This window comes from Daktulosphaira vitifoliae, unplaced genomic scaffold, assembly GCF_025091365.1.
Source record: "Daktulosphaira vitifoliae isolate Bord-2020 unplaced genomic scaffold, ASM2509136v1 Scaffold_3, whole genome shotgun sequence".
NCBI lineage: Eukaryota > Metazoa > Arthropoda > Insecta > Hemiptera > Phylloxeridae > Daktulosphaira > Daktulosphaira vitifoliae.
The window spans coordinates 30994498-31020722 of record NW_026099574.1 but is presented as its reverse complement, the minus strand read 5'-3'; the positions used below and the strand labels follow the sequence as shown (position 1 = coordinate 31020722).

The 26225-nt window shown below is 25.3% G+C and overlaps 3 protein-coding genes across 6 annotated transcripts; 1 reads left to right on the top strand and 2 right to left on the bottom strand.

Annotated features, from left to right (window-relative positions):
• Positions 1-5255: 5255 nt before the first annotated feature.
• On the bottom strand, positions 5256-7622 carry LOC126902842 (uncharacterized). 2 transcript variants are annotated; one of them, XM_050680504.1, is made up of 3 exons: positions 7536-7552; positions 6393-6442; positions 5256-6299 (listed from the first exon to the last, which is right to left on the bottom strand). In XM_050680504.1, the coding sequence occupies exon 3, from the start codon at positions 6168-6170 to the stop codon at positions 5445-5447; it is 726 nt and encodes a 241-aa protein (XP_050536461.1). In that variant the 5' UTR covers positions 6171-6299; positions 6393-6442; positions 7536-7552; the 3' UTR covers positions 5256-5444. The 2 variants fall into 2 exon arrangements, with proteins under 2 accessions (XP_050536461.1, XP_050536460.1); XM_050680503.1 differs by having other exon boundaries at positions 5257-6442; positions 7536-7622.
• Positions 7623-7871: 249 nt separating this feature from the next.
• On the bottom strand, positions 7872-11671 carry LOC126902848 (uncharacterized). 3 transcript variants are annotated; one of them, XM_050680514.1, is made up of 3 exons: positions 11551-11671; positions 10621-10695; positions 7872-8949 (listed from the first exon to the last, which is right to left on the bottom strand). In XM_050680514.1, the coding sequence occupies exon 3, from the start codon at positions 8891-8893 to the stop codon at positions 7982-7984; it is 912 nt and encodes a 303-aa protein (XP_050536471.1). In that variant the 5' UTR covers positions 8894-8949; positions 10621-10695; positions 11551-11671; the 3' UTR covers positions 7872-7981. The 3 variants fall into 3 exon arrangements, with proteins under 3 accessions (XP_050536471.1, XP_050536472.1, XP_050536470.1); XM_050680515.1 differs by lacking the exon at positions 11551-11671 and adding an exon at positions 9041-9071 and having other exon boundaries at positions 10621-10854; XM_050680513.1 differs by lacking the exon at positions 11551-11671 and having other exon boundaries at positions 10621-10853.
• A 12248-nt stretch (positions 11672-23919) lies between these two features.
• LOC126902841 (uncharacterized) lies at positions 23920-25918 on the top strand. The gene is made up of 2 exons (XM_050680502.1): positions 23920-24297; positions 24785-25918. Exon 2 carries the CDS (start codon positions 24799-24801, stop codon positions 25759-25761), a length of 963 nt encoding a protein of 320 aa, XP_050536459.1. The 5' UTR covers positions 23920-24297; positions 24785-24798; the 3' UTR covers positions 25762-25918.
• Positions 25919-26225: the final 307 nt, after the last annotated feature.

The window sequence follows — 26225 nt, the reverse complement described above, 5'->3', positions numbered from 1 at the left end:
ACAAAAAAAAAAAAAAAAAACACATCTTAGTAAAACCAATACCTTCTCAGCTTCGCATCGAAGCTAAAATGTAAAACTAAGCCATTTTTATATTTTAAAATATTCTACAAAGGGGCCATAGTAATGAGGTCACTGATTTTCATATAAATTATATGAACCTAACTTACATAGAATATAAGGTTAAACTTTTTTTAAATTATTGATTTTTCTAAGACGTGAAATGTGTCTTTGAAATTTTAAACAAGCTTAAATTTTCTTTTTTATTTACTGACAATTTCTATGTACGATTACCTTATCGGTAATACTAAAATTACGCTTGGAGTACTAGGTTTGAACCCCACTCTTCGCAAATTCTACAAATTTTACAAAATTCTATTCTATACAAAAAGTAAATTTCATTTAGTTATTTAGCATAACACGGTGAAAAGTGAGTAAGAAACAATCTCGACTGCTGTACGCTTCTTGACACTTACAAATTTTATGTTAGTATTCAAATTATTCCTATCTGACTACAATTTATTTTAAGAGCTTAGATAAAGACAACGAAAAGATGAGTCAATTTTATTAACCTCAATCATCAATTTTAATTGCTAGAAGAATATTGATTGTATTTTCTAATAAAAAGTAAAGGTAGATAATGGAGAAGGGGTTAGATTAAATGGATTGGGTTGCTTTGGATTACTTTTTATTATTCTAATCCTAACTTTTACCCACTGTTATCTATTTCTTATATTACATAAATATAGTACATGCCTTACGACTACACTTACCTTGATATTTAATTGAACCCATTGATAAATGATAAATTGTAATGTTTTTTGTCGACGTCAATACATCAATTTTATTTAAATAAATAAAACACTGATATGAGGGTCTATAAACTGAATTAATTTTTATGTTTAGTGTTAGTTATTTCAACAAATATGAACGTCTTATAATTAAGGTTGACAAAAGTAACATGGATTTTATTTTATTAACTTAAATATAAAAGAATGAGTGTATGCGTGAATAATGTGCTGGTGTGCTAATTTATTTATCCTTTTTATATCAAACTTGTGTGTAATGTGATGAAGGGAGGCTTGTTTTTCTTAAAAATTTAACTATTTTATCCTGCCATCTGTTCGGCGTAACAAATACGCTAAAGGTTATTAAAAATATTGACATTAATGTAAACATATATTTGTAAAATATTATAAAATTACTAGTAATTAAATTGTTGGTCAGAAAAATAATTAAAATGGATAATTATTTATGTGGAAAAATTATTTTAAAAGTTTCTCGAAACTTATATAAAGTCTGTTTTTACATTTCCAGTCACATCGCTGTGTCCCGGTACCTATGTCAGTATAACATTAAGGAACATTGCTAGTGTTTATACAATTTCACCACATTAAGGACTAGCCTTGGAGTCACCTAGTTGTTATTAAGTGCAACAGAGCGGCTTGACTATCTCATAGAATAGTTATATTTTTTTATATGAATACTAGCAAGTTTTGGGCCCCTACTAGTATTGCCATTACCACTGCTCGAAACACAGAGGTTATTGAACCCATTGACATGCTTAAATTTATGCGTGTATTTATATTTATAAATTCTTATAAATGTTTCTATTTATTGATTTCAAATCAAACTTGCAAGTTAATCTAAAAAAAAATTATGGTAAAAAAATAAGCATTTAAAATATAAAATTTCATAAAAATCAACTTAAAAAGAGAAAAAAAATAGGTTAACACATAACTTTTTGAAACAAAATTTTTCACGGATTATTTTTAATGTATTAAATCAAAAGTAATAATAATTAGAAGAATAATTTGTTTAGCTTCGATGCGAAGCTGAGAAGGTATTGGTTTTACTATGATATATATTTTTTTGGTCTGTTACCACTTTTTCTCAGCTCTCACCGAACCGATTTCTTTCAACGATATATCAAAAGATCACAAATCGTATCTAGTTGAAGACATTATAAAATTGAAAACATTTCTCTCGTTCGCCGTAAATGGGGGAAACCTCAAAACAAAATTACAAATTTTAAAATCGCTGATTTTCCAATTTTTTTCAATTTTTTAATTTAAAACTGCCCTTACTTTATTTGAAATGACCAAATCAAAATAATTTTTTTATAGATGCATAATGTCTTTACCTATCATTTGGTATATTTTTTTATAAATCTGACTCTTTATCTACCCACAGGGAGGGATTTAAAATAACAACTTTTTCACAAAAAAATAACTTTGAAAGTGATTCGGAAAGTCTGACACTTTTATATATATCTTAAATTAAAGCTAATGTAATATACTTTATTATGAAAAAAAAAATTTTCGGAGTTTATTTTGTCTTCACATTGAAAATGGCTACCAAATGCTATTTTTTTGTGAAAATTCTAGATTTTATATTTTTTACTTTAAAATGCTATAACTTTTTAAAAGACGTATGGATCAATACAATATTTTCATGAGAAATAGTATTTATATACATCTTTCATTTGACAGTTATTTTAATCACTGTCATATATCATTGTACTTGATACAACTATGCCACGTCATCACTGAGCTGGGTTTTTTGTTCTAATATTTTTATAATAATGTAAAGACTTATTTTTTACTATTTAGAATTAATCTCAAAAAAGAGGTTATAAAAAAAAATCTAATTGCATATTTTGAAATCGGACCAAATATGGATTTAAAAATGTATTTTTTGGTCTCTAATAAAAATTCCTTGTAGACCAGTCAATTTATTCAAAGGTCACAAACAATTACTTAGCCACACAAAAAAAATCAATTTTCCGGTTCGAGAGTCTGACTATATTTACTATATGTTTATAAAGTTTGCTGAATCCAAATCTGAGGTCGAAAGCACACCATGGGGCCAGGGTTTCTCATAACTTCAAAAAAAACCCTTCATCGATCTATATAACGATAAACCCTTCATATCAAACCCCTTAACCTTTTGAAATCATAACACAATTACTCCATGATACCTCTTTACCATAAGTCCATAACCATATAACCTCATAACACCATAATTATTTGATTTGATACAAATTGACTGAGGTGATCTGTTTTGTTTGACTTGGGGGGCAATGAAATTATGGTATTATGGTGTTATCGAGTTATATGATTATGGACTTATGGTAACGAGGTATCATAGAATGATTTCAAAACGTTATGTGGTTTGATGTGAAATGTTTATCGTTATATGACTCGATGAAGGGGTTTTTTTGAGGTTATGAGAAACCCTAGCCCGATGGGGTGGTTTCGACCTCAGATTCGGATTTAGCAACCACAAAAACATGGTTAGACTCCAAAACCCGAAAATTTTTTTTGTGCGGTTGTGTTATTTTTATTGAAATGTATAGAATCAAGCCCTCCAGTTTTCATACAAGTTTGCTATAAAAGTAACAACTACTTTATTATTTTTTATAATTTATCCGTAAAAATTACAATAATAAATTATTTATATGTTATAATTATAAATTAAAGAACTATTAATCAGGATATAATTAAGGTAATGGAGTTGATGCTGCTTTTGAAATAATCCACCAATTTCTTAAAATTAAACACTATCTAGAGATTTGCATGGAAGCGTTTATTATGATAGTGATTTTAATCTTTTATACTTGTCCCAAATATGTCACGTTCATACTGTGCCATGGCTCCACTGTGCTACCAAGTGTACCGTATTAGATCTTATTGTAATGGTGTTGTACATTTGAGTATCACGAATTAAAGTATAAATGCAGGCACGTAATGGCGGATGAAAACTGACAGCGGAAAAGCGACTACGGAAAAGAAGTTATATAGTGATAGACAGGGCCCAATATTGGAGATGTGCAAGGCCACGAGAGTAAAATAATGCAATAAACAAATAATATAAAATATGAAGTACAATACCCAAACAATCGACTAGCCAAGCGAAGGCGCTTGCTACAAAAAGAATGATACACTGACTTACAACGATGATCTGTACACAGATGACAATTGACACGTAGGTCAGCGATTTTCCATTCTGGATTCGCAAGGGGGTGAGCAATACAAGGACGCATGATATCAGCTGCTGTACGATATAATATAATCAACACTGTTTGTGACAACTGGTCCACTAGGTCTTAGCTAGAGGCGTTCTCTACCAAATAATAATAAAGGTTTTGTTTTTAAATTTAAGCATTTTCGACGTTTTTAAAGTAAGTTTCAAAAAATTTTTAATTTTGCAAAACTTTTGATAATTTCAGTTTTATTTTACGATATCAATAATTCATCACTTCAGAATGAAAACGTTGTAACTCAAATTTATTGTTTTTTTTTTTAATCAACTGAATAAACTGAATTTATGGAGTTGACTTAACAAAAATATCTAGTCATAAAGGACAATTCTAATACTTTTAAAAAACTATAATTTAATATGATAATTAATTTAACAATAAAATATAATATTTTAAATAAATCTATAAATTTTAGCTTTATAGAAATAGTATTTTACTGTGTTTTATTTTTTGTGGGTCTGTCCGTATAAATACTTCACCCTCTCTTTGTTAATCTTTACTACAAAAGAATTCAAATTTCTTATAGTTAAACCTTATAGTTAATCGCTGAAAAATAACATATAACTTTCTGTGTTTACAATTTGATCAACAAGAATTCATCCATATCAAACTGAATAGGTGTTTAACAAATTTACATATTAATAATTTAACAAATTTATATATTAAAAATGATTATTACTAAATCATCTCTTAGATTTTTATAGAGAGTAGCTCCAGGATAATCACAAAATAATCCTTGTATTATTAAAAACAAAAATTCTTGTACCTAGCCTAAGATATGATCATAACAAGTTGATTAGCTTTGTATTCTCAAAAAATAATTCAATAATATTCCATCAAAATAACATAATAAAAGTACAATTACAAAATATAGTATTTTATGTTAAAAACAATTATATATAAATAGTAAAATTAAATATGCATTAATTGTCTTATAAATTGACAGCATCGCTAATAGACGATAATATTCAACTTTGTCATTATTTTTCATTTTTATATATTAATAACCTAATTAACATCGTATTAAAAATTTCTATTTTACACATTGATTACTTGAACAATTTTAAAAAATCAGTAAATTATCATGGCATTGATTATTTTCCATTTTTTTATTTATTATTCTATTTCAACATATATATTGATTCAAGTTAATTTAATTGATAAAAATCCAAAAAAAAAATTTATTTCATAAGGAAGAAAATGTGTATAATTGTAAAAAAAACTCATACAAATTGAATTGTATTCAATGTTAAAATTTAAAAATTTCTTAATATACATTAAATTAGAGTATTACAATTACACTAGATTAGTTAAAACATTTAATTTACAAAAGTTTTAAATAGCTAATTTTTATTTCGGAATAATGAGTTAAAAATTCCTTATGATTTAAAAGCACAAAATTATTTTAATTTATTGTAGCAAATAGATTTAATCCTATAATATTATTTTCCTGTTGTGCGAGAATCATTAAATCATCACCAGGTTTGTAATCAGATGTATAATCCCATTTCCAGTATTGATCATTGTCTAAAACCACGTAATTTTTTTTTGATTTCATTAATTCCCTACATTTCAACAATTGTTCATAATATACATCTAAGTCTTCTATAAATGGACCATCATATAAAATAATATTAGTTGTAAATGTAGTCAAGACATCCGAAACACAGTCAAGAGGCAGAGTAGAAATATAATATCGTTTGAATGAAGACAAAATATTATAAAAAAGAACAGCAAATTTCTCTATAATAATGTTTAAAACGGCAAAATTAATTGTAATATCAAACAAGCTGAAATCATTAATAAAATCTGCATTGTCATTTAAATCATCAAGTCTATCTATTACTTCAAGTATAAACAAACAAAATCTGTCTACTAATGTTAAACCAACGCTTTCAATAACATTCAGATATTGAGTATAACATTGGATAATATTGGTATTGTTTTTTATACATGGTTTAATGATATTTCCTAATTTTTTACCAATTGCATCGTCAATGGGAACAGGAACATCTATTTCATTTTGTTGTGTCAACGTCCAAGGTTTTTTACATTTTCTAGGGTTGAAATACTTAGACTGCACAATATCAAGATCAAGATCGTCTAATATAGTATTTTTGTTATAAGGCATATGATAACGAGATACATTTTTTCCTGTGTAATAATCTTGTTTTTGTAACGTCAACTTTATAAATGCAGGATACTCCCTAATGAGTATATTTAAATCGTCAATAGTAATAGATTTTTGAATTTCAGTATTCTGACTCATTTCATCATGTGTATAAACAATAACATTTGAAATTATTATTTTCAGTAAAATAATATGTATTTCGCTAAAATAATTCATTTTTACCTCTTATAGTTATAGTGAAATTATTCTGCAACTTGTGAACAAATTGGTTACTATGAAATTATAAAAAAAATCAGTAACGATTATCCAAGAAATATTTAAGCTATTCAATGTTTGTTTTATTTTTAATTAAATTCAACTTTATTAGAATATAAAGTTCAACGCATATTTCTTTTTAATATTAAAATTAATATTTCACATATGATAAATTATTTTTGAATATGATTACATCTTTGTTCTTATGAATTATTACTGATTTAATTGTAAAATATTCTATATATAATATTGTATGTATTTTTATTTAATTATTAACAAATTACTTACTGTAAAACTTTTAAAACTATCTATTAGCAATTATTTTGAGGAAAAGTTAAATTATTGAATTATTGTTAAAAAATTAGGATAATTTTTTTGAAGTATGTATAAATTGTAATTACTTTATATTTAAATTTAAGTTGGTATAATCTGTAGGTCTATTTTATAAATACATTAAATAATTTATATTATCAAATATATATATATATATAAAAATTAAAGGGGTCGGCCTGAATAGTAATATATATTTCAACACATAAGGCCCCGTGTTCGATCCCCAGAGTGCCAACGTGATTTTCTTGTGATTTTTGCATTGGTAATGTGGTGCAATCCTACCAAAATACCCGTTCCGTCTATGTTTACCTAACCATTAAACATCTTTGACTCTTTAACATGGGAAATTCGGTCACCATTCTGTGTAGCATGTTAAGTTTGGGAAATATAGAAATGTAAAACTAATCATTGTATTCAATTTAAATTTTCAGTCTTATAGATAAATAAATATATTGTTTAATTAAATGTTTCTTGTGTAATAATAATGCACGTGCAAATCAATATGATAATCCCTGTTAGTTTTTTTAACTTATTAAGAATAAAAGTATAATGGTGGTTTGTATTCTAATTGAGTTCTATAAAGTTTATATCAGATATGTCACAAACAATTTTAGGATTTGAAACGCACTCATTTTTTTAAATTTGAGGATGGAAGCAATTTTATTGTTATTTTTATAATGTGTTACCATTCCGAATATAGTTTTTAACCCATTAGATCGTTCATCACTAAGTTTTTAGTAATAAGTGAATATTTTTCAAAAAATATTTAATTTTTACCTGTTTTAGTTTTAAAAAAATTATTCAATCACTTGGTTACATTAAGATATTTATACATAGAAAAAAACCCGATCATTTTTTCAAAAAAAAAAATTATAATATCCAATTTATGTATAATTTCGAATTTTCATTGAAATTTTCTGGATAATATTAATATTTATAACTCAAAAGGAATATAGTATTTATCGAATAATACTTATGAACTGTTTGAAATATATTTAAATTACACTTACTTTATATTTAAAATAACGCCATATTTGTTGATATAAGCATTACAACGCAGTTGAATTATTCTTAATTTATACTATTAAGACAAGGTATTATATACTATAAGTATACAAAATTAAATTCATTTATATTTCACAAAAATAATCAATACAGTTGAATAAAAGTAAATATGACATAAAAAATTAGCTATTAAACAAAAGAAATTATTACTTAAAAAATTAATTATATTCGTTGAATGCAAATAGATTTAATCCTATATCATTATTTTTATGTTGTTCGAGACATAATAATCCGTTATCAGGTTTGCAATCAGAAGTAATATTCCACTCCCAGTATTGATCATTATCTAAAATAGCATAATTTCTTTTTGACTTCATTAACTCCCGGCATTTTAAAAAATTTTCTTGAAATTCATCACCTTCAGTAGAAAACATCCCCATAACATTTGAAACACAGTCAAGAGGTAGAGTCGAAATGTCATAACGTTTAAACGCAAAAGAAATATTATTTAAAAGAATTTTAAATACATCTATAATTAAGGTTAAAAATTCAGTATTAAGTGTTATGTTAAATAAACTAAAATTTTCTTTATAATCTACACTAGCTTCCAATTTATCAAGCATACTCCAAACTTCAAGTTCAAACAAACAAAATCTGTCTACTAATGTTATACCAACGCTTTCGATAACATTCAGATATTGAGTATAACATTGGATAATATTGAAATTGTTTTTTATACATGGTTTAATGATACTTCCTAACTTTTGACCAATGGTATTGTCAATGGGTACAGGAACATCTGTTTCATTATTTTGAGTCCATGTCCAGGGGTTTGTATGTTCTATATGGTTGAAATTTTTAGACTGCGCAAGATCAGGATAATCTAATATAGTATTTTCATTGTAATGCATAGGACAACGAGATACATCTTTTCCTGTGTAATATTCTTGTTTTTGTAATGTCAACTTTAAAAATGCAGGATACTCTCTGACTAGTTTATTCAAATCGCTAATAGTAATAGATATATGTTTTTCAGAATTCTGACTAAATTCATCTTTTGTATAGGCAATGATAATATTTGTAATAATTATTTCCAGTAAAACAATATGTATTTCACTAAAAAAATTCATTTTTACCTGTTGTAGTTATAGTCAAGTTATTCTATCATTTGTTAACCAATTGGTTACTATGAAATAATAAAAAAAAAAAATCAGTAACGTTTGTCAAAACATTTTAAATACTCAGTTTGTGTATAATTTTGAATTAGATTTATTTACTTCAAGAAATAAAGTTCATTGAAATCTCCCTCTAAACATTAAAATTTATACCTTTCAAATGATAAATTATTAGATGAACACTAATAATGGGGTTATTGGCTTATATTTATATCGTTATTACTTTATATTTAAATTTTCGAAAGTGGTATGTTTGCTAATTTACATATATCAAATACTTATTCTAAATTTATACTATTTATTGCAAGTTGGTATAACATTAAGTTATAATATCATTTAATAAATTACAATACGTAATAAACAAAAATGAAATTACTTGTGGTGTTGGAGGATGTTTATTATTAGAAATTATAATTATATTGAATTAGTATTTTTAATATAAAATTTTGGTTAAGTAATTAGCCACAAGTGATCAATTTTTATTATATGATTATTATTATATATGGTGATTACATATGTATAGGGTGGATAAAAAAAAATCGATCTTTGAAATTTTAATGAAAACCATTTTAACTTTATTATATACATTAAAATAGACATTTTGTGAAAATTTGAGATTTTAAAAAAAAATTTTACTGGTGGCTAAACGTGTTTTTAGTAGTTTGGCCAAAAATACTCCAAAAAACGGCCTCTGTTATTCAATTTTTGGTCAAATATTATGAATAGTATAACAAAATAGTTTGGTTTTTACTGTAAAATACAAATTTTTTAGTTTCAAAATTTTAAGTCGAAAACTGATAGTGTGGATATCATAATTACCGTCATCTATCTTGCCCTATAAATTGCTCCTGATGAATGGATTATAATTTTTTTTTTTTTTTTTATGTTTTTTCAATGAAAAACAAACAGAATTCTAGCAACTCTTTATAATCATCTCGAGAAAACAGCTTAAATGTTACCAAAAAAATATGACTTACTTTTTTATTGTATTAAGTTTAATAAAAAATGAATTGTTTGATAAAAAAATTTATTTGAAAAATATGTAAAGACAATCGTCATTTATTCATATTTTCAAGAATAGCGTTTATTTTAGCTTATGCATTATTTGTAAAAATGTATAAGTTTTTAAAATAGTGAAGAATTTTTTTTTCTACTTATAATATACATAAATATCAGCCAAACTCTATAAAAAATATAATTAAAAAAATTTTAAGATTACTTGAGACCTACTATATATATACCATATAATCACGCTAATTATGATATCCTTGCTATCAACTTTTAACTTAAAATTTGAATACTAAATTTTGTATTCTACAGTAAAAATCAAACTATTTTGATATACTATTCATAATATTTGACCAAAAATTGAATAACAGAGGCCGTTTTTTGTTTTTTGGAGTATTTTTGACCAAACTTCTAAAAACACGTTTAGCCACCAGTAAAATTTTTTTTTAAAATCTCAAATTTTCACAAAATGTCTATTTTAATGTATATAATAAAGTTAAAATGGTTCTCATTAAAATTTCAAAGATCGATTTTTTTTATCCACCCTAATATGTATAGTAATATCAGTTAAATAGCTTAAATAAATTAAACGACTCAACTATATTTTACTTCTTTCTGTTATTGTTTATTATATAAAGTTTTATAGAGTATTGCATGCAAATATTCGCACTTACCTCTGCTTTCTTCTGTGTTTGTTTATATTGATCTTGTATAATTACTTAGTTCGTGTGTATGGTGAAACAACAAAACTAAAATCAGTAGTTTTATCAAAGAAAAAGTTAAAATATTCAATTTTTGTATGATTTTAGATTTTTATTGTAATTTTCTGGAAAATATTAAGATTTTTGCCTCAAAATGAATAAAGTATTTGTCTAATAATAATGATGAACTGATTGAAATATATTTAAATCGCAATTACGTTATATTTTAAATAACGCTATATTTTCTAGTTTACTCATTACAATACAAATACATTATTCATAATTTATACTTTTAATACAAGGTGTTAAATATTTTAGGCATGTTTGAAAAATATATAAATTATTAATAATGGTTTAAATTGCTTCATTTGACTTATTATTCAACTCTATATGCAATTAAATTTAAAAAAATAATTTAATTAATTATAGCGCAAAAGAATTAAAAACTATAAATTCATAATTGCTTTGTATATAACTAATATTAAACTTTAAATGTCAATTAAATTAAAAAAATAATGGATTAATTATAATATATTATTAATAGAAATAAAGAATTAACAGAATTATTAAAATATAATTATAAATACTTATGTCATCTATTGAATTCAGTATGAATTGAAATTTAATAATTTAGTATTATAATATTGACGGAGAGATGTTAAAATTATAGTTGTATATTTTGTTAATCCTTGTGGATAGGGGAAAAAAAATACTTCCACGGCGCCTCTGTTATTCGTAAAAGGTGACTTATGAGATCGCGTCAGGTTGACAGCCGGTGTAAAATTTTGTCAAAATGTATGAGGAGTCTTAAACAGAACATTGGTGAATTGTCCCATCTCGGATGTACACGGAACATGTAAGAGGAAACAAAATAGTTAGAGACGAAGAAGACTTTAAGAATACCTGTTTGATAGTCATGTGTATAGGCATACTCAACGCTTGTAGTGTCAACGGTGAAGGGACTCCATTACAAAAATGTAGTCTGGACTAGTGTATAAGGCAGAAAAATAGAAATAAAGTGCGATAAAGCAGTAAAACTAGAAATAGAAGTGCAAATAGAAATATGGAAAATATTAGGCGGTGTTGACATAAAGTAGTTGATATATCTGTTTAATAAAATATAATTAGAAGGGAAAATTCTAAAAGAATGAAGGAATAGTATTGTTGTGTAAAAGCAAAGCAGATACAGAAGAGTAGAAATTATAGAGGCAAAATAATAAATATTGTTATACCGACGCCATTTCTCAAGACTATACTTTAAAATAATTTCATAACTATTGAAATAGTGATTCAATAGTTGTTAACGACTCGTCATTTTCTATGTTATTAATAACTAAAATATGTATGTTTCCATTAAAATAAATTCAGTTAATATATGATACTACTTATTCTACTGTATTAGAAATGTATATAAAAAATAATTATTAACTGATAAATCAAAAATTATATGACACTAAAAAATGTCAGAAATAATTTTCTTAACAATTATTATTCAAAAATAAAATGATAAAATGAAAGATAAGATATAATGAGTTTAATCTTATTTGTGATAGTATATTACTAAAGCACGGTTATGATGAAGTGTATGTATCCTACAAATTTGTGGGTTACACAAAATAACAAATAAGTATTTATCGAAAAACATAAGCGATTCGACATATAGTTAGTGTATAATTTTATTCAAATAATGAAATACTAAAACTAATGTTGTTAATTGTAGTATCAAATATGATGTTAAACTACACATCTTAAATAATCATTAAAATTAACGAACTTGTTTCCATACAACATCAATTCGAATCGTTTCCAATGTGGAATTAACGTGGCAAACGATACTAAGGATAATATAGTTGAAAAACTATTTTTTTGTCAATCTTGCATACATTACGCTCATACACATAATACATGCAGGCTCGTGGCTTGGACGACGGGACGATCGCACCCCCTACTAAAATTAATTAAAAGAAGAAAATTAATTATATATTCTTAATTCTACATTTTTATTAAAAATGCAAAATTTAAATGTAAAATAGTTATAATTTATTTGTCGTGTGCGAACATTAAAGTTGTTTCCCTAAGTATATGCGGTGCGCATAAACACATGAGCAGTGTTAGGATATTATAAGTCAGGCGCCCAATCGTTTGTGTGCGGATACGGTTTAGCTGCAATCTTATGTGCGGGTTTTGGACGACCGGCAGAGTCGTCTATACTAGTGATGGGAAATATCGAATTGTAACTATTCGAACTATTCGATAGTCATTCTAAAACTATTCGAATAGTAAAACTATTCGATAGTTACACATATATTCGAATAGTTTTTAAAACTATTCGGCACCTCCATTCGAATAGTTTATGCTAAAAACACACTACTCGGTTGTATAAAAACAATTCGAATAATTTATTCCATAGTTTAAAATATTCGAAAATGTCCATCACTAGTCTATACGGTAAAATATTAGTATATTACTATATTGGGTAATTTATTTTTAGAGTTACTACGTGTACGCTCGTCGTTATCGGTTGCTATAACAGTATAATCGCTATTCTTACTATTATTTTCATTTCTATTTTCTACTGCGACCTTTAAAATAATTATATGTGTATTGTGTTTTAGTTTAATGTATTTACATTGTCAATTTTTTATATCTATAATTAGCGGTATTATATTTAAAGTCGCACCCCCATCACCAGCACCCATATTTTTATGCGATTTTTAAAAAAATATATTACTTTAATATATTGTTTATTTTTTTATTTTTAATAATCATATTGAAAGATTTTTTAAATAAAATCATTATATTTATATACAGAGTGATTTTTTTATCATAACCCACTCAATTACTTATAGAATAATAATAATTCAAACATTTTTTTTTTATTATCTTTAGTTACACATTATTCTTGAATTTTTAACTATGTAATACTTTTTAAGTTCATCCCATATGCCTTGTAAGGGGGTCAACTTTGTTTTTTTAAATGGTTACACATATTTTTAATATAATAAAATGTTTGAGTTTTTAATTTAATAGTAAATAGCATTTGAATTTTTAAAAAAACTTTATTCGTTTATTAGATATAAACATTTAAAGTTTCAAATTTTTGAGTTATTATACATGTATAATGCACAAGTATTATAAATACAGGTAGCTAATTGGTTTTTTATGACATCGACATTCGCAAGTACACAGCTTTGTTATTATCAGTGATAGTGAGGTACATTGTTAGTTTATAAATACACTAACTGACAATACAAAAAGTATATCTATTGATAGTTAAAATTGATAATAAACAATCCGTGACTGTGACAGCAATGTCATAAAAAACCAATTAGCTACCTATATTTGTAATCCCTTGTGTATTATATCTGTATATTAACTCAAAAATTTGAAACTTTAAATGATTATATCTAATAAACGAATTAAGTTATATTAAATATTCAAATGCCATTTATTATTAAATTAAAAACTCAAACATTTTATTATATTAAAAATATGTGTTACCATTTAAAAAAACAAAGTTGGCATAAGGGATGAACTTAAAAAGTATTACGTAGTTAATAACTCAAGAGAAATGTGTAACTAAAGATAATAAAAAAAAAATTTTTTAATTATTATTATTCTACACCCAAAGAAAAACCTCAATCAAAATTGAAAGAGAAATTTTATCAAGGGTTTATGATAATGTTTTATTAATACGAACAAAATAACTATTCTTATAAATAATTATTGTTCAAGACAAGAAAAAAAAATATCATATTGATAAATATATCATTGATTCAATAGTAATGATATATTTATCAAATTGAACAATGAATTTATTATATAGATCCAAGTTTTTCTTTGGGTGTATAAGTAATTGAGTGGGTTATGATAAAAAAATCACCCTGTATATATATAAATATTAGAGAGGAACAAAAAAAGTCTATCATCAAAATTTTAAAGAGGATTTTAACTTAATTATACAAAGTGATTGAAATCTGGTAAGACACTCATTTTCTCAGAAACTATTAAGAATTTTCAATTTTTTTAAACAGAAAAATATCAAAAAAACTTTGTTTGTACAATTTTTTTTTTCGATTAACTGTTCGTTCGTTACAGCTTGTTAAAGTTAAGTTAAGTCTTTATTAAATACAGAAGTCATTATTTTTATTTGCTGTCGTATAAACAAAAATTTTATTGATCAAGTTATAACAGGAAAATTAGCTAAAAAAATGTACGACGCACTAAATGAGTCATAACAATAATAGATTCAAAATTTGTTTTTCGGTGTATTAATAATAGCAAAGTCTATGGGTGTTTAAGACTTACAAATAAAAATAATGACTTCTGTATTTAATACAGTAAAATAACAATAGAAACTTGGCCTAAAATCACTTAACTTTAACAAGCTGTAACAGACGAACGGTTATTCGGAAAAAAAAATTGTACAAACAAAATTTTTTTGATATTTTTTCTCTTTAAAAAAATTGAAAATTCTCAATAGTTTCTGAGAAAATGAGTGTCTTACCAGATTTCGATCGCCTTGTATACATTATAATAAGCATTGTCAAGATTTGAGATTTTTAAAAAAAATTTTACTGGTCATTCATCGCATTTTTAGTATTTTGACCAAAAATAAAAAAACGGCCTCTTTATTCAATTTTTGGTCATATTTTATGATTATTAGATCAAAATAGTTTGATTTTTACTGTAGAATACAAAATTTAGTATTCAAATTTTAAGTTAAAAGTTGATAGCAAGGATATCATAATTAGCGTGGTTATATGGTATATATACAGGGTGGCCCACCACTCACTGACAACTTAAATAACTTTTGATCCAGTTAATATTTTTAGCTGATTTTTTTTTTAATAATAGTTATACGTTAGGTCTATAGCTATATCTCAATAATTAATTTTTTTACATTTTATTAAAAATATTAATTATTTTTAAATTTTAAATAAAATATAAAAAAATAATCTAAGATAGCTATTTTGTAGAGTAGAATTTAAGAAAAATTTTGGTAAAAACGTATCTTATTAATATTGAGTAGTAAATATTCTGTAGCGTTTTGAAGTTTGTGAAAATTTGAATTTTCATGTATTATTTTACGGTATTAAACATTGAAATACGTATTGAGAAAAGGACAGAAGAAAACGCTATCTTTTCATGATTACTGTGTATACATATGATGATAATGTGTATACATTACAAACTTGGCATTAATACCTTGATAAGAAATTAGATAAGGCAATTATTACTTATCACTCTCATTCATCTGTCCTTTTCTCAATACGTATTTCAATGTTTAATACCGTAAAATAATACATGAAAATTCAAATTTTCACAAACTTCAAAACGCTACAGAATATTTACTACTCAATATTAATAAGATATTTTTTTACTAAAATTTTTCTTAAATTCTACTCTACAAAATAGCTATCTTAGATTTTTTTTTTACATTTTATTTAAAATTTAAAAATAATTAATATTTTTAATAAAATGTAAAAAAATTAATTATTGAGATATAGCTATAGACCTAACGTATAACTATTATTTAAAAAAAAAATCAGCTAAAAATATTAACTGGATCAAAAGTTATTTAAGTTGTCAGTGAGTGGTGGGCCACCCTGTATAGTAGGTCTCAAGTAATCTTAAAATTAAAAAAAAAAAAAAATTTTTATGCAATGTATCTGAAAATGACAGTTAATCATTAAATAATTTACAATTATTTTTTTTATCAAATAATTAATTTATACTAAATATAATAAATACAATTTTATGCTATGATTAAATTATATATTAGTATAAATTTAATTGAAAATTATGAAAAGTCAGCTACCCTATGTGAAGTCATTGATTTACTATTAATAATAATATTTTAAACGTTTTATAGCAGTGGTGCCCAAATTGCGGCTCTCTTCATAACCGTATATGCGTCTCGCGATTTTATATTTGAATTTGAAAGTTGACAAAAAGGTTTATTTTTTTCTATTAAAAATATTTTGATCGGTTCTAGTAATTTGTATTCTACAGTAATAATCAAACTATTTTGATCTCCTAATCATAATATTTGACCAAAAATTGAATAATAGAATCATAAGGTCTTAGACTTGATTCATCAGTTGAATGAATATTAATTGTGTTTAAATTAATTATTTTAACTAAAATAATATTCAGGTAATCCGTTTATGACTTGCTACTCAATAAAAATACATATTTATATTTGAAAAATTAAGTTGAATCTCCTACAAGGTATAAGAAATAGACTTCAAAATATTACAAAGCAAAAAATTCCTGAATAATTTGTAACTAAATGTAAGAGAAAATTTTATCTTTGATGCGAGGCCGAGAAGTTATTAATTTTACTATGTGCTTTTTTTAATTATTATTATTTACTATTTTTTTTTTTGTGTCTGTTACATTTTTGCTTATCTCTCAACGAACCGATTTTTTTCAACGATACGTCGAAAGGTTACAAATCGTATCTAGTTAAAGAAATTACCCTTAAAAAATTGAAAAAATTTTCTCGTTCCTTGTAATTGGGAGAAATATCCAAAATTATCACAAATTTAAAAATCGCTAATTTTCGACATTTTTAAAATTTTTTTCTTAAAACTGCCATGTCATTTTTGCTAATAAATAATTAAAAACAATTTTTTTTTAATCGATTTACTAGTTATTTACCTATAATTTGGTTATAAATCTGACCCTTAACCTGCTTATATATATATATTAAATTAAAGCTGTAATATATTTTATTATAAAAAAAAAATATTTTATAAAGTATAAAACACTTTGTACTCAAATTGAGTTCTATAAAGCTTATATAAGATATGTCAGAAACAACTTCAGGATTTGAAACGCACTCAATTTTTTAAATTTGAAGCTGGAAGCAATTTTCTTGTTATTTTTATAATGTGTTACCATTCCAAATTCTATCTTTAACTTGTTTTATTTACCATAACATGACAAATAGTTCTTTTACTTGGAGTAAAAATTTCAACGCAAGTAAGTCTTTTGTAACTAACATTTTTAACTTGATGATAATTGTCCGAGAAAAATATTGAAGTGAATGTGTAACTTATGCGCTATCACTATGTTTTGAGTAAAGTCAAATCAATGAAAGAATGTGGTATGAAAGTAAAAAGACAACTCTATGGCACCAAGACCTTTGTTAATCAAGAAATGTTATTTTAAAATATTTTTATCATCCATTTGTTTTTAAATTATGATATTATTCTAATTATCAATCGAGAGTTGGATAGCATGGTCGCTTATTTAGGCGTTAATCGAAGCGGTTACGAACCTCAAAAAATGACAGTATAACAGCTGATCTCTAGCGTTTTTGCTTTTCTCATCCCCTTGCCTTTCCAGCACGGTAATTCGATGGCCTCTATGTCAATTGTTATCCATGTACAGTTCAACGTCGTAAGTCAGTTAGTCAATTGTTTATAATATAAATATTTATATTATGCGTTATACTTTTTTTGTAGCAAGCGCCTTCGCTTGACTGGTAAATTATTTGGCCATTGTACGTCATAACTTTTATTATTTTTTTATTGCACCATTGTGCTTAAATTTCTCGTGCCCTTGTACGCCACCAGTGATTGTGCCTTGGCCATCATTAAATAACTTCATTGCCGCAGTCGCTTTTCCGCGGTCTGTTTTTATCTGCCATTACGTCAGAGTCTAGATCCAAGCATCTACAATCTGACTCGTGATACTCAGATGTTCGACACCATTACCAAAAGATCTCATCAATATAGTCCACTCATCACTATCAACAAATTCATGTATTCAGCTGAGTTTATATTATTTTATAATGTTATTTATTATTTGTTTTAATTGAGTTTAACTATTTTATTTTATGTCGTATGCCGGCCATTAGTATTTAAGGGCTCCCGTTTTTTTAATTTAAGATACGCTTTGAACAATTTCTAATATATGTCATTATTTGTTATTTAATTATTATCATCTACTCTCGCTAATTATTGGATGTGTGGATACCCGTTATCCTACCAGGTAACCACTCTCCCCCTTCAATAATAGCGATTTAAACAGGCTTAAGGTAAAACGGCATTCTAGTGCGGTGCACAACTAGCTGTCCTACGGTCTAGCTTCTGCGTACAAAAGAACTACTATGAGGTTTTTTTTCTGGTGATTTAAAATAAATTATTTTTTTATAAAAATTCAATTGAATTTTGATTATATTTATGAAAAAATAAATAAATGTTACTGTCTTAATAAAAAAAACCCCGCACAGTAGGGTCGCGACACAGTTAGCATAGTTGGGTCCAGTAAAGATGATATCTGAAAGTGATTAAAATCACTATCATAGAAAACGCTTCAATGCAAATCTGTAGATAATGATTAATTTTAAAAAATTAATGGATTGTTCCAAAAGCTACATGATCTCCTATTTCCTTATTTATATTCTGATTACAAGCTTTCTGATTTATAAGTGTAATATATAAATAAATATATATAAATATTTATAATGTATAAATGAAAAAAGGGAAAATGGTTTTATTTAAAAAAAAAGTATGTCGAATAAAAGAGGAATATAAATAGTATTTATCATAAAACAATTGTATTGATCTATATATTTTTCAAAAAGTTATAGCAATTTAAAGTTAAAAATGTAAAATATAAAATCGAGAATTTTCACATAAAAATAACATTTGGTAGCCTCGTAAAACCAAAGTAAAGTCAGAAATTTTTTTTTTTCATAATAAAGTATATTACATTAGCTTTAATTTAATATATATATAAAAGTGTCAAACTTTTCGAATCACTTTCAAAGTTAATTTAATATGAAAAAGTTGTCATTTTTAATCCCTCCCTGTGAACAGGTAAAGGGTCATATTTATAAAAAAAAATACCAAATAATAGTTAAAAACATCTATAAAAAGTAAAATTATTTTGATTTGGTCATTTTTAATAAAATTATGACAGTTATAAGTAAAGCAAATTGAAAAAATTTTAAAAATAATTCATTTTTAAGTTTGTTATTTTTTTGGATATTTCCCCCATTTACAGGAAACGAGGAAAATTTTTTTAATTTTTAAGGGTAATGCCTTTGACTAGATATGATTTGTGATCCTTAGACGTATCGTTGAAAAAATCGGTTCGTTAAGAGCTGAGAAAAAGTTATAACAAAGACAAAATCTTAGTAAAATTAATACCTTCTCAGCTTCTCATCGAAGTTAAAAGCTTATCTAATAAATTTAAAAAACCGATGTTGTACTTCAATTAATAGATATTATTACATGACAATATCTATGATTGATAAACTTTTACCGTTTTTATATATTTTCATTTCATTATGTATATTTAGTTTTACAGTATAACTAATCTCAATTTACCATTATAGAGTTATTATGTTAAGGGTATAAAATATTTACTAAACATAATAATAATCAATGACTTATTGTAAAATTTTTAATTATACGTTTAAAATAATCAATTTTAATACGTGACTAATATTATAATTGCCGAAAATAAAAAAGTGGATTATTTTATGTCGTGTTTATACTTGAACAATGGAAATGCTGTTTATTTATACCAAAACAAATAGATAATTGTTATTTTAATTTGTTAGTAAAAATATTAATATAACCAAATATTTATGCCTAGATGCCATTATAATTAATTTTTTTTTTTTTGATCATTACTTTTAATTTTAAGGTAAATATTTTTAAAATAATAACATTAAAATTAAAAGTGAGTAAACAATTAATGAATGATTTTATTTGATATAGCTGTTTATTAGTTTATATTTTCATACCACATTCATAGCAATAATATATAATTGTTTTTTGAACATTTTTTTAGATTTATTAGTAAAATTATAATAAATGATTAGAATTTTCCAAGTAGAATGTGATGAAATTGTTTTGGAGAGAGATGAAATAGATATCTAGAATCTAGTTAAGGAAACAGAAATAGAATTTTTAAAGACAGTAAAAGAGAGAACGGTGTGGAATGTCGTAGGAGTCAAAAATAACTAAACGAGGAGTATCCAAGAAAGACATTAGGAGATATTTAATTGAACAATTGACAAGTAGGTTTAATTTGTAGGAAAGAGGCATTGAAGGATGTGGCATCAATCAAAAAGAATAAAGTAGTAATACCAGATGAAGTTTTAGTAAAAATATAGAAATATTACACGGTGTTGACATAAGGTGGTTGAAGAATCTTTTTAATAAAGTCCTATTAGAAGGAAAAATGCTATAGGAATGGAAGAATACTATTGTGGTGGCAATATTTAAAGGCGAAAAAGATATACAAGAGAGTGAAAATTAATAAATTAATGAGAAAAAAAGTTCCATAAAGGTAAATTAATATAATAGGGAATTTGTGTCATATACTTGTATTAGGGTAAAAAGTGTCGTTGGAGTAACAGAAGATTTTGGAGTATGAGTAGGAGAGCACTAAGGTTCTGCTTTATGTTCTTATTTATTTTCTAAAGTAATGGATGAAATTAATAGAAAAATACAAGGAGAGGTACCGTCGTGCATATTTTTCGCTGACAATATTGTGTAAATAGAAGAGAATAGAGAAGAAATTAATGAAAGACTAGAAGTGTAGAGATCAGCTCTTGAAGAAATGATTTTAAGAATAAGTAGGGTCATGTAAGTGGTAAGTAGGAGTAGAGCAATAGAAAATAAAGAAGGAGAAATTATTTATGAGCAGGAAGAGGTTGTAGATAGATGGAAGGAATATATAGAAGCACAATTTGTTACAGATTTAGCGACAATGAATTATATGGAACAAGATGTAGAGTATGTAGAATTTCCGGTATTAAGAGGAGAAACTGACAAAGCATTAAGAGACTTAAAACCAAAGAAAGCAGCAGGAATAGATGAGATCCAGGTTGAGCTTTAGAAGGAATCAGCATAAAATATGGTAAATGAATTATTTAAACTCATTAGATATATTTAAAAAACGGCGGATATAACTACCAACTTTGTAATGGGTAAAATTATTTCCATTCCAAAGAAGACATCAGCTAAATTATGTGAACAATATCGAACAATTAGCTTGTTTTCGCACGTCTCAAAGATTGAGAATGGAAAGAAGATAAAAGAAATATAATCAGAGGACCAATTCGGATTTAAAAAAATATGGGTACAAGAGAAGCGATATTGACTTTAATATTAATAGTGGAAAAAAGAATACGGAAAGATGAATTGACGTTTATTGCGTTTATTGAAATTCAGAAGGCATTCGATAATGTTAACTAGGAAATATTCTTAAAAATGCTGAAAAGAGCTGGAATTGGAACCACGGAAAGAAACTACTATATGAATTGTATAAAAATGAATTGGCAATCATAAAAATGGTAGATATTCAAAAAGAGTCGAAAATAAAGATAGGTGTTGAACATGGATGTACATTATCACATTCAATATTTAATGCCTACAATCACGAGGCTATAGATATTATAAGAAAGAGGACATAGCTGTAAATGGTTACAGAATAGACATGCTGAGATTCGTGGACGACATTGCAATAATAGCGGAGAATGAAAAAGATTTTAGGAATACTGGAACAGATGATGAAAAAAGATTTACATATAAAAATAAACGCAATAAAAGATGAAAATCCTAGTATGTAGTAGAGATAATAACTTAAGAATAAAATTAAAGATCGATGAAACTGTAGAACAAATAGAAGATTTTTCATATATTTGGATAGCACTATAAACTCAGATGGGAGATGCAAAAAGGGAATTATATAGAGTATATCCCGAGCTAGGTTGGCATTTAATAAGAAAATAAGTCTTTTTACTTCAAAAAATATTGATCTTAATGTTAGAAAGAATATACTAAAAACGTACATTTTGAGAATCGTGTTATATGAATGCGAAACATGGACTATTATAGGAGAAAAAATGAGAAGAATAAAGGCATTCGAAATGTGGTGCTACAGGAGGATAGAAAAGATAATTTGGACTAATATATTTAACATTGAAGAATTTTTAGAAAGAGTATCTGAGAAGAAATTAATATGGAAGAGTATACAGAAAAGGCCAAATGAATTAATAGGTCATAAGATACAACGGGTTGCTATTATTAATCTTAAAAGGAATAATCGATAGGAAAAGCCATAGAGGAATACTAAGATTGCAATACATAAGTCAGATAATATAGGATCAAGGATGTAATTCATATCAAGAGTTGATGAGGATAGCTAGTGACGGAGAAACATGGAAACGAGGACGTGATAGGAGAGGTGGGAAGTTTTAAGTATTTAAGATCAGTTGTGCAAAAGAGCGGTGATATTTACAAGGATATAGGACAAAGGATTATGTGCGGGTGGGTGAAGTTGAGAGAAGCGACTAGTGTGTTATGCAATATGAAAATTTCAATGAGGCTGAAATAATGAATAAAGTTAAAGATAATGGTGACTGATCTCAAGTAGTTTGATTAAAAGCTTGAAAATAAAGATAAAATATTGTAGAGTTTTTTGAATCAATCAATATTTTTCTTCAAAAAATAAAAAAAATTACATCGTTTCCGAGGAAATGAGTGTCTTATCCTTAATGAATTACTCTATATACAGAATGTTCCCCTGAAGTATACCTATTTGAAGAATACCTATTGGCAATTACAATGTGACCTACAAAATAACTTGTCAATAAATAATAATATATACAAACGCCTTTTTATTTAATTTTACCTTTCACAATCATTGAGTGAGATTATAGTTTGTCCATTACACATAACTATTTTAGGGGTTTCATAACCTCACTCTAATAAAGACCACTCTAATACAACTGTCTATATATAGCTCAATGTTGGTAGTTCTTTGCTAGAAAGGAAAATAATTGTTACTTCAGCATATTCCTTTATACTTATTATTATATTTTCAAAGAATTAAACGAATGAAAATACAACGTGTATAATATAAGAAATAAAAACATAGAAATAAATGTTCCACAAAATAGTATAAATAATGAATGTGTTTTTTGTGTTAAGTACTTATATTATATTCTCTTATTATTTATACAAATCAATTATAGTAGAAAAAAATAAATCATGAACCTATTACAATTTTAGTTCCATATATTTCTTAAGTTCTGAGTTATTTATTACTTTTTTAATTCCATTTTTTCTTATAAGAGCGTCATTTTTTTTTTTTTTACATAAAATAAATATTTAACTAGCATATAAAATAAAAAAAACCAGCTAATTATAAAAATGATATGTCGATAACAACTTTTGACCCATAATTTTGGAAATAATTACCAATATATTGGACTCGCAAACTGGTGATGAGGTGAAAACATGACATTATTTATCATTAAACATCTCTCCTTCATTCAAAGTGTGAAAATGTTTATAACTTTAGAGAGTCTAGCGTTAAGATAATTGCGCTGTGTATTTTTTTATTTATAAAGCTGTGAACTGAACTTTAATATGATAATTTATTAAGTAAAATTAGATTGCTTAATTTAGTGTCTTTTACAAAAATACCAACTTGTACTGGGTAGTATAAATTAAGAATAAGTCATTTGTGTTGTAGTTCGCAAATTAACATATATGATTCTTTTAAAAGTTTAAATACGAAGTATTTACGATTTAAATATATTAAATATTTGTCATTTAAATTACAGAACATTTTACAAATAAATCAATAATAATACAAAGGAATAGTTATATCGTAAGTTATTTTGTTTATGAATTTTTTAAATTTTAAATTGCTTTTTTGTAAAATATAAATTTTGGGCCTAACTTTTGGTCTCTAAGCCATAAATGTAAAGTTAACATTTACAATAAAAATGTTAAACCTAGTTTTATCTATAATTGTTATATAATAGAACTGTTTTAATGAACTATAACATATTAACAAACATTATATGAGTTGCATACGAATAAGCTTGAACAATAATTAATTAAATAAAATATATGTATAAACAACTTACATTATATTTTTTATTTCATAATTATTATCAAATAAATTACTTAACACATATTTAATTTTAATTTTTATTCCATATTTAATAAAAGCGCCAAGGTTTTTGAATTAAAAATAATTATGTCTATTGCTATAATTAATAGATTGTGAGCAATTTTAAATCAAATTTATTTAATTTCTGTAAGTTTTTTTTTTAAATTTATTAACTTGTAATTTATCATTTTATCTACAGTTGGTATAGTTAAAATGAAAAATATTATTAACAGACAAATCATTTTACTAAAAGTAATTATTTCAAATGCAATCATTATTCATCCTGTGGATGAATGTAATTCGAAAACAGATGATATAACGTTTATTACAATCAATAATTTAAAAAAACTTACAAGAGAGTATCCTGCATTTATAAAATTAACTTTACAGGAGCATAAATATTACACTGAATCCGGTGCATCTCTTTGTCCTTTACCTTATGAAAAAGAAAATGTAATAACAGATCCTACTGTTATAACATTTCTTGAATTTCATAATATTAAATTTGATCCCAGAAAATGTGAAAAACCTTGGACGTGGACGCAGCATAATGAATGTCTTGTACCAATAATTTTCAGTACCACAGGAGAAAAATTAGGAAAAATCATTCAACCGTGCCTTAAAGATAATATCAATATTATTCAGTGTTATACTCTCTATCTCAATGTTATAGAAAGCTCTAGTGTAACTTTAGTTGACAGGTTTTGTTTGTTTGTAATTATTGCTATTGACAACATTGAACAAATCGAGAATGATGAAAGTTTATTTGATTTAATTAGAGATACTAGTATTTCACTTCTTTCTATTGAAACAACTGTAGTTATAGAGTGGTTTAAATTGCTATTAGAATATATGTTTATTGCATTTCATCAGTATTTTATTTCTACACTACCTCTTGATTGCATTAAAAATGTATTGGAGAAATACATGCATAATAACCAATCATTCAATAAGCCCATTGAAAATAAAATTGAATGTAGAAAACATCTTTTAGATTGCATGAAAATTACAAAATTAAAAAAAAACTATGTTCTTTTAACGGATCATGAAAACTGGAATTGGGATATCAATTCTGAAGAAAAACCTGAATTTGATTTAATACTAAAATTCAGTCAAAAAAACAATGATATCGGTCTTGACCTTTTTAAGCAAAATGTAATAAATAATAATTATTAATATAAATTACTTGTATTGAAAAATAAATTTCTTGTCATACAAAAATTACATTGTCATATTATTGTACTTATGTTAAAGAGTACTGCACGTTTAACTTATTTTGTAAAATCATAATTTTAATACAATTTATCAAATAAATTTCAATAAGTGTAATTTTATTTTGCCAAATGTTGAACTAGAGTTGATCTGTAAAACCTCCACATGAGATAATACGTACATATTTAAAAATAACTTATTATAATGTATTTAGTGATCCCATTTTTAATTTTCTTGAATCAACTTAAAAGAATAATATAGAAATACAGAAAAAATGTTAAAAAGAAAATTAATATAATAATCCTTCTAAATTCAGTCATAGTATATTATAAACATTATGAGTGACTATAATTGATAACAGAATTACAAGATAATAACGAAACATATAATCTCTTGTGTTTGATAGTACTTGTACTAAGGTAAAAAGT